Consider the following 10,204-nt stretch of genomic DNA (forward strand, 5'->3'; position numbering starts at 1 on the left):
GGGGTTACAGGCATGAGCTGCTGTGTCTGGCCAATTATACTGTTTTAAATTGAATAATTCGCTTTATTTTCTAAGTTACGTGTGTGTGTGTGAACGATGCTCTAATAGCCTGCTAGGAAAATAGGGCAGTGTTAACTGGCAGTGAAAAGGTCAGTTCAATTTCTTAGCATATTTACTTTTTAAAAGGGGGGGTTTCCATATTCTTTAAAAAAGTAATAAAATGAGAATCTTTACTTAAGCACTGAAAACAATTTCATGTTTCATTCTTAGATAGTGATACCTCTACCACTGTGGAATTTTGTTCATGATTGCTATTCTCTTGCCCTCTCCACTTATTCCTCCTGCAGATAAATAGAATTACTCAAAAATTACATTTGGAAATAGAGAGACACATAGGACTCTTTTTACTCTTCTTAGTGAAAAGTGAAAAGTGGAAGGGCCTGGTCCCAAGAGTGTGGTGGCTGTGCTAGGTAGGGCTCCTGGAAACTTCTTGGTCTGGTGGCTTCATTACATAATAACAAGATCCTGTGGCACAGACCAGGTGCAAATTGCTTCACATCTGGGCCTTGCCGTCCCATGTATTTAACTGGAAAAGTTGCATTTGCTGTTTTCTAAGGTTTATTCAGGTTCTAAGATGTTGAGATGTGATTGTGATATTAACAACACTGTTGTTGCCTGGGAGCTTCCTTGGTGTTCAGCACTGCTCTCTGGTTGGATCTCTGTCACAGCTCTGCCTCAAGACACTTACTACTAACGTGTTTGAAAGGTGAGGTTACTGAGACTTGGAGAGGTGAGGTGAGAGAACCAGTTGTAAAGCCCTGCAGCTAGTGACGGTGAAGCTGGGATGGGAGCAGGCTTCTCACTCCAAAGTCAGACTTTCCCGTCACCTAAACTCATTATCTTCTGCTGGGATTTTTGTGTCTCTGTTTCTGATCCAAGAAAAACCACTGTGCTGTGGGTATGAGATGTATGCAGAGGAAGTACATGCTGGCACCTCACTCGTGGCTCGGAAAGGAGGAGGAAGTGTTCTACATTTAAAATAAAGTTCAATTTCATAGTATTTGTAGGTGATGTGATTTCCTGCTGCAAAAAAGAAAGGTTACTTTGAATTCCTTTTTCTTCTCCCTTGTAGAACTGAAGGCTCATCCAATCCCATCTTTTGGTCTATTTTATGAATGATAAAATAAAGGCACATATTTGTTTAGAAATTTCACTTAATTACAGCAAACCGAAAGCAGCTATTTTTAGCCAGGAATGATCTTGCCTGTGAGGAGGACTATCATGCAAATGGAAGTAGGGGACTAAAATAGCCATCAATGTCTTCAACACACTTAAACTTTTATCAGTTTCAATAGAGACGAGAGGGAAGTCACATTCAGCCCCATCTCCCCAGCGTAGAAGGAGGTTGAATTTCCCCAGAAGAGCACCCCTCTAGGCCCAAGTGCAGAGGAGGGTGCAGGAGTGCCTCTCCCTCGTGCACCCCTCCTGTGGGGTGGAGCTGCTTCTCCCGGCCACCCTCAGATGAGAGTAGTCCAGTTTGGGGTGGGGTTTGGTTTCTACGATTGATTCTGTCCCTGTGAACCCAGCACCAGAGGTCTAAAGTTTTCCCATCCTTTTTGTCCTTGCCTGATGCATCGTTTTTCCTTTCTGCTTCCCCCCATTTCAGCTCACTTAGCACAACTTGACCAGTGAGATAGTATTTTGCTGACAAAACCTACTCGGTGCTTCCAGACACATAGAAGAGCACCTATCAGGAAGTGCCAGCTCTCACAACCTCTTGAGTGTGGTTTAAGCGTTTGGATTAGAGAAGGGACCTAGAGAAGGTGGCCTCACAATGGGCTATTGATTGGTTTTGTCACATTCTCTCCCTTTGTCCTCTCCTTTGCTCTCCTGACTCACTCTGCAAGGAGTTGGGGGTGACGCATTCCACCCAGCTGATACCTGTGAATTCATTGTATTCAACCGTGTCCTTAACTACGTACATGGAAAGAGAACATCTGTATTTTGGTGATGTATAAAGTTTACTGTCTGTCCCCTGGGTCTGCGTGACAGAAACGAATGCCCTTATCTGTATTTGCTTCTTTGTTTTCTTATTTATATAAGGCGCTAGGTAGGTAAGAGAAAAGAAACTATTTCTAACAAGTTATTTTCATGTTTACTGTTTTAAACACTAAAGAGACTGATTTTAAAAGTTTCAGTTGAACAGTGAGAAGAGGGAAAAGGCCAGTAAGTCCAGTCACCCTTATTTCTCTAGGGGCCAGCCTCGATGCACACATTTTTGCCTGGGGCGTGTTCACGGCTTTGGGATGTGGTGTGTGTGTGTGTGTGTGTGTGTGAGTGTGTTATTTTTGTTGTTACTGCCCATGAGTCTTGAAACCCCAGGAGCCCTAGGTTGTGGGGTTCAACTGGACCCCAGCTTTCATAACGCTCAAGAAGAGGAGGTGCCGTCCATCTGGGGAGACGCAGAACCTTTCTGATCTGGATCAGTGTACGTTTCTTCTTGGTATCTGTGAACCTGAGAATGTAGCTTTTTTAGTTAGGGGTCTCTTCTTCTATCTAAATTCAAGGGAGAGGAAGGCCAGGATATTTGCTTTTACTTTGGGTTCAGGAAAACTCAGTCATGATAGAGGCATTATGTTTTAAAAGGTAGACTGAGAATTAGGATTCTGCATTAGAATTCTCCCAGGGGACTGTTACCAATGCATATTTTGAGAATTGCTGAATCAGAGTTTTAAAGGTTTGGGGCTCAGAAATCTGCATCTTGAAAAGGCATCTCAGGTGATTCTGCTGCACACTGAATGAAGTTTAAAAACCACTCAGAGAGAGTAGTAAGTAAATGCTGCTGCTAAAAAGGGCAGAAAATATCTGACCTCACTGGTCATGTTGCTAATGTTGATCTCTGCAGCAGGTACTTTATAAAATATATACTGGTGTTAAAGCCGTTATCTGAGCCTTGCCACGGGCATAGGCTCTCCCTCTCAGTGTGGTCACCACATAGCTGCTCTAGGAAAAATGGGAACAACGTATCACATTAGGTGTTCCTTGCATTTGACTCATTCAAATGATTGTATATGCAACAGTTTAACTAGAAAATGTTTAGACTCTTTTGCGATTTAGTCATTATGAGTTAGAGATTAGAATGTAGTTACATTTGTAGGGTTAGGCAGTTTTTGCAAAATGCATTAAAATGGGTAAAATGGGCTAAAACATCAGTATTTTCTCATGGGGGTTATATTGTGTAGCAACGGAATGTTACTTTTAATATTGAATGTAGCTAATTTTGCAACATATTTATCTTTTTAAAAAATTTTAATTTTAATTTTTAGTTCTGGGGTACATGTGCAGGATGTGCGGGTTTGTTAATAGGTAAACGTGTGCCAAGGGGGTTTGCTGCACCTGTCAATCCATCACTTAGGTATTAAGCCCAGCGTGCATTAGCTATTTTTCCTGACGTTCTCCCTCTTTTTCTTTTTACAGGAAAAACTAACCCAAGAGTGTGTATTCAGAGAACAGTTCGAAGAAAACTGGTATAATACGTACTCATCAAACCTATATAAGCACGTGGACACTGGAAGGCGATACTATGTCGCATTAAATAAAGATGGGACTCCGAGAGAAGGGACTAGGACTAAACGGCACCAGAAATTCACACATTTTTTACCTAGACCAGTGGACCCGGACAAAGTACCTGAACTGTATAAGGATATTCTAAGCCAAAGTTGACAAAGACATTTTCTTCACTTGAGCCCTTAAAAAAGTAACCACTATAAAGGTTTCACGCGGTGGGTTCTTATTGATTAGCTGTGCCATCACATCACTCCACTGTTGCCAAACTTTGTCGCATGCATAATGTATGATGGAGGCTTGGATGGGAACATGCTGATTTTGTTCTGCACTTAAAGGCTCCTCCTCCTGGAGGGCTGCCTAGGGCCACTTGCTTGATTTATCATGGGAGAAGAGGAGAGAGAGAGAGACTGAGTGCTAGGAGTGTGTGTGTGTGTGTGTGTGTGTGTGTGTGTGTGTAGCGGGAGATGCGGGCGGAGCGAGAGCGAAAAGACTGCGGCCTGATGCATGCTGGGAATAGACACGCTTTTACATTTCTGATCAGTTGTACTTCATCCTATATCAGCACAGCTGCCATACTTCGACGTATCAGGATTCTGGCTGGTGGCCTGCGCGAGGGTGCGGTCTTACTTAGAAGACTTTCAGTTAATTCTCACTGGTATCATCCCAGTGAACTTAAAGCAAAGACCTCTTAGTTAAAAAAAAAAAAGAAAAAAAAAAAAAAAGAAAAGAAAAAGAAAAAAAAAAGTTAAATTTATTTATAGAAATTCCAAAGGCAACATTTTATTTATTTTATATATTTATTTATTATATAGAGTTTATTTTTAATGAAACATGTACAGGCCAGATAGGCATTTTGGAAGCTTTAGGCTCTGTAAGCATTAAATGGCAAAGTCTGCTATGAACCTGTGGTAAATTCATGCAAGTAGATATAATGGTGCATGGATATGAGAAACTCTGATGACCCTAATGTACTAAAGGCGACAATCTCTTTTGTGCCCGTATTATTGTAAACTTATGCACATCGCTCATGACACTGAGTATTCACTCTTCAGACTGCTTGTTTCATAGCTTATCCCAGAGGATTAAAGATAAACTGGGTCTCAAACTTTGATTCTGTGTCTGCAATATTTCCTCTCTCATAAGTGACTCCACTGTTGTAGCTTCATGGTTGGAAAATATGAGGGTTGGTATATGTCTTACTTGTTCAAATCTATCGCAGAATATACCAAAGCTAAATAATAACTATGCTTTTATTTTAGCCGATCTCCAGGATGACAGTATTAACATCAAACATTGTATTGATTTAGAATTCTCAAAAAAGGAAAAAAAAGTATGTATCACAGACTATTTTTTTTTTAAGACGTAAGAATCAGATTAACGGGATCATACTTATAAACATGTTTTGGTTCCCTTGGCTATCAAATATGAAATTATAGAAGGATCATAGGGGTCATTGTAACATCTTTTAGAGAAAATGGCTTTCAGTGTGAACTGTCCTAATTATGTGGTAATAGCACCCTTAATAAAACTTGCAAAATGAAACTAATAAATCATTATCAATAATGACAATGAGGGGGAAAGTATTACACTTGTTGACTGTGTTTTGTTTTTTAAAATGGTCTCCACAAGCGCTCAATTTTTTAGCGGGGGTGTTACTATATAGAATATCTTTTACAAGGCTTTTATAACATTTTATGCTGAAAAGCATAAGAATATGTATTTCTTTAGTAGCAATAATTTTGGAACTTGCCCTTGGGCAAGCGGGACTATTTCTTACTATATACTAAGGAGAAAAGAGCCAAATTCTTAGAGCAATATTTAAGAAAAAAGGAATTTATAACAAATTCTCATCTACATATGACACTTTCTAGCCAGGTGTGTTGAGAAGTGGAAAGTGACAGTTTAAACATGCGTTGGGATTTATGGAACTAATTTTAAAATTTACTATTCAAACTTTGTTTTTTTTCTGATGCACATTCTCTATGAAAAATAAAAGTGTGTCACTGGTGAGTGACAGCTGTTATGAGCTAGAAGCGCATGACTTACTGTTGCGGCGATGTCTTGCCTTTCTGTGGTCCAAGTTGGAGTACATGGCAATGCTCTCCTGCTGTTGTGCATTACGGAAAATCTAAGTCTAATATTTGGAATTAAGAGATATTTTAGGGGGAGGGGACAGAAGCAATGTAAAATAGTTGATTTATGATAAAGCTCAGAATGTCCTCTTCATTTATTTTCTTGTTTTTTTTTTTCCTTTCTAAACAGAAACTGCATTTAATTCCAAAAAGTAGTTATTCTTATTTATTATTTAACCCTTTGCTGCTGCTAAAATGTGCACATATTCAGGCTTTAGTTTTTCCAAAAGGCATTTTTTTTTGGCTGAAAAATATTAAACATTTGACCACAGGGAAGAATCAAGTTTCTAGGATATCATAGGTATACTATGTAGCACTGAAAAAATTGATTTTAGGCGACAGCCAAAAGTAGTCTTAAAAGTAGCATGAGACCTTAGATAATCGACCTAAAAGAAAGAAATTTGTGAAAAAGACTAAAATCTTCATGCATTCCTAGAAAATGCTACTTTAATGTCTACTTTCGGAGTTAATTTTGTTTTGGTACTTTTTTTTTTTAAGACAAGCAAAATGTTATATGCTTTTGGCAATTGATACAATAAACTGTAATGGTCTGTAAATAAATAAATATTGACTCATGCGATTTATGTAAATAGTCGAACCGGGAGAGTGGATGGCTCAGGGTTTTGACGTGGGCATTGTCTGTGGGGCGGTAGAGTGAGTCATCCCCAGCTCATGGGTTTGCATCCAGTTCTTGTCTTAAGAGACCCAAAACCCAGTGAATGGCAGCCCTGAGCCCCTGTGGAATATGGGGGTTCTGGTTTCACAAACAGATGCTTCGATAGCCAAACCACTGTCTTGTTGGTGCCAACACTTGCACCATGGTCAAAGACTTACCCAGCATGGACCGAACAACTTTCCCATCTGTCATGCGAATGTCCCCAAGCAGTGGTGAAGGACATGCCAGGTCAGTGTTGGGGAACCTGCCCTGCCAGGTCCTGTTTTGCAGATACACAAATGGCTTCCTTCTGGTGTTTTTATTCTATCTCATCTCGTTAACACTACAACCTTGTGTTAGTTACTTGATAATCTGTAATTGTATGTAAATACATACAGGATTATGTAATTTGTGTAAATACATAATTACAGAATTTTGAAAACTGGTATTTTTTACTTGATGTCCATTTTGGAGCTGCTTCAGATTCTGTGCCTGCGTGAGCCAGTGGAATTTAAAAAGCATATGCTCCTTGCTCTTACAGCTGGGCTGTGTGTTGAGGGGTTGAGGGTTATGGGGGTGGAGGGGAAGGAACAAACATATCCAGATGTCTTATCTCTGTAAGTGTTCAATGAAGAAGCAAGTAATGTTCTGGATGAAGATTTATGAACTTGGAGCAAGCGAAGCTAAGTGTGTGTGCACATTTACGTGGATGGGTGAATGGACAAAGGCATATTGTTTGAGGTCAGATTCTGTTTGCTGCCTCACTTGACCTTGAAATGTGCCAAATTTAGACCCACTGTTTGTGGTCACTTGCACGAAAAAGCAATGAAATGGTGGGGGTGGGGGAGTATGCCAGATGAATTAGAAAGAAACGCTAGCCACCAAGGCCTTCTCAGATGTGCGTGTGTATACATGTGGCCTACGTGCTCTGTGACACCCACATGTATCCATAGACATTTCACATTTTAAAATTTATGTTTTATTCTTAAAAGTGGAATGGGGAGGAATTATAACAATACATCGTGTTGACTTCTTTAGTACACAGTCCAGAATTCAGGGCTTCAGGTTTGTAGGATGGACCCTGGCCACAGAACGTTTGGTGACAAATGTGTGAGTAAATGGCACAAAGTGTGATTCCTGCTTTTTACTTGCCGCATGCTTCTATCGTTGCCCTGAGGTCTTTAGAAAAAATTTTTTTGATGTACTCTTCATTAGAGAGGAACATGCAGAAATAAGAAATAGACACTTCTATAATTTTCTTTTGGAAGAAATTGAAAACGAATATTCTTCATGTGTATTCTCCACCAGCTTAGTCACCGGGTTGCTAGACAGACTCTTAGGTCAGCCAGTTATGAGGCCTTTTTGCCGTTTGGGTTAATGGGAAAAGAACATTCTTACTTAAAATTCTCATTATTCTCCAACCATATTCCAGCTTATATATTGGAAAATATTTTAAAAATTTAATTTTAATTAAAAAATTTGTAGGCATAGGCCGGGCGCGGTGGCTCATGCCTGTAATCCCAGCACTTTGGGAGGCCAAGGCGGGCGGATCACAAGGTCAGGAGATCGAGACCATCCTGGCTAATACGGTGAAACCCCATCTCTACTAAAAATACAAAAAATTAGCCAGGCGTGGTGGTGGCGCCTGTTGTCCCAGCTACTTGGGAGGCTGAGGCAGGAGAATGGCGGGAACCCGGGAGGCAGAGCTTGCAGTGAGCCGAGATCACACCAGTGCACTCCAGCCTGGGTGATAGAGCGAGACTCTGCCTCAGGAAAAAAAAAAAGCAAAAAAAAAAAATGTGGGCATAACTGGCCATCTGAATAGCCTTTGGCAAACTGTGCTCTTGCTATTTTTTTTTTTTTCTGTCCCTCTCTGAACATCCTTCTAGCTCTGCTGTTTTGGTTGTTATTCCCATTGATATTAGTAGACTTAGGAAAATCTGGAATTAAAAGGAGTTAGAAGAAAACGTTGTGTGTGAGAGCATTCAGAACTGAACGACCGGTGCTGCCCTCCTCACTCTGGGGAAGGGCAAGCATTATCGACAATGTTCAGGGCCCAGCTTGGAGAAACTTATTTTTGGAAACACTCAGCGCAGGCTTTTTCCTTTTACCATTTTGTGGGATGTTGCAAAACATTCTCTAAGTTCCTCCTAGCTGTTGCCTCTAGCTCCTGGTGTATACACAGGCACAGGGTTGCAGCCTGGTGGAATTTCTGTTTCTTACCACTTACTAATAAGAGGGCTCTTCCTGGTCTGTGAAGATACTAGAATTACAACTCCTGTTCAGAGGGCAGCACTACTCCAGGTGTCCCCTTGCTCTGTGGTTGACCACACTCATCCTCCCTCTTTCCTGCCTGCTTATTTCTCTTCTCAGTCCCTTCCCTCCTTCCTTAATTTCATTATGTGGAGCTGGAGTCAGGATGAAGAAGACAGACTTGTCACTGGTGGCACACACACAGTTTAGATAAATAGACATCATGGTGCATTGTGATGAATACTGGGATAAGGAAGGTAGTGGGGGCTGTGGAAAGTAAGTTGCATGCAATCCGGACTTATGAGGGTCCAGGGATGTGATGTTTACGGTGAAATGCAAAGAACGAGAAGGGCAATGGAAAAGAGAGCTATAGATTCTCTGGCGTTCTATGTGTGTCCAGAAAGTGCTGTGTCCCTGGTGAATTTGGGCTCATTCTATCTTTGATGTTTCCCAGATAACCATGGCTGAGCCTGAAGTAAAAGGGACGTAAAAAGCCTGAGGTAAAAAGTGCTGGCCGATGGGCCAGCTTTGGTCTTGCAGCGTTTCCTAAGCCTTGTGTGGGGGTGTTGGCTCATGGAGACAATCAGAACACAGTCATTGCGTCAGATCAGCTCTGTTGCCTTGGGCTCACCTGTGGCCTCCTTCAGAATGCTCTTGTTGTTCTTGGTTTCTTTCCAGAGAAAGGTTATCCTACTCATTTTTTGTTTTAATTTAATTTAATTTTTTGAGGCAGGGTCTCACTCTGTTGCCCAGGCTGGAGTGCAGTGGCATGATCTCTACTCACTGCAGTTTCCATCTCCCAGGCTCAAGCGATTCTCCCACCTCAGCATCCTGAGTAGCTGGGATTACAGGCACGCGCCACCACACCTGGCTAATTTTTTGTGTTTTTAGTAGAGATGGGGTTTCACCGTGTTGGCCAGGCTGGTCTCAAACTCCTGGGCTCAAGCTATCTGGCTGCCTCAGCCTCCCAAAGTGCTGGGATCACAAACATGTGCCACTGCACCCCGCCATGTTTTTATTAACATTACTTATTTTAATTATCTCTCTCACATTTACCTCATGTCACAGGCAAAATCTGCAGTGTAAAAATCATTAAAATATAGGAAAATAAGAGAGGCAAAAATATCATCTTTAAAATATCCGGTTCATTCTTTCAGTAAATGTGTATCGAGTAACTGCTGTATGATATGAAACAGGGCTGGGGATATAGTAGTACAAAATAAGACAACATTCTGATCTTGTTACTTAAATACCATGCTGGATTCTATGTCACTGAATCTGTAGACACGTGGTATCTGCTCAAGAAACTGTAGGACTGGGATGCCCACGTCCAGAGGAAATGAGGACGCCTCGGCAATTTTTCATGAACTTTGCTCTTCTTCAGCTATGTATTTAATATACCTTAATGTGTAAGGACTCAGTTCGAAGCAGCCCTATTCAAGTTCTATTGGTTTAGGTAGGATGGCATTGAAAGATGTCCTCAAATTTGATGATACAGATTGTTTCAGTAAATGAGCGACTGCTTGGCAAAAAATGAGTTTCTTTCGAAATAAACAGAATGTAGGCCAGTCTGTTCTCTGGCCTCCCCTTCTTGGGA

The 10,204-nt window shown here is 41.0% G+C and overlaps 1 protein-coding gene across 1 annotated transcript in view; it reads left to right on the forward strand.

Moving 5' to 3' along the window:
* Window positions 1–6,800, forward strand: part of FGF9 (fibroblast growth factor 9) — a 35,354-nt gene extending 28,554 nt beyond the window's left edge. The window contains exon 3 of the mRNA XM_008021708.3: window positions 3,478–6,800. Coding sequence (XP_008019899.1) covers window positions 3,478–3,723 — 246 coding nt within the window. The 3' untranslated portion in view covers window positions 3,724–6,800. The remainder of the gene's footprint in view (window positions 1–3,477) is intronic.
* The last annotated feature ends 3,404 nt before the right edge of the window (window positions 6,801–10,204 follow it).

This window comes from Chlorocebus sabaeus, chromosome 3 (assembly GCF_047675955.1).
Source record: "Chlorocebus sabaeus isolate Y175 chromosome 3, mChlSab1.0.hap1, whole genome shotgun sequence".
Lineage (NCBI taxonomy): Eukaryota > Metazoa > Chordata > Mammalia > Primates > Cercopithecidae > Chlorocebus > Chlorocebus sabaeus.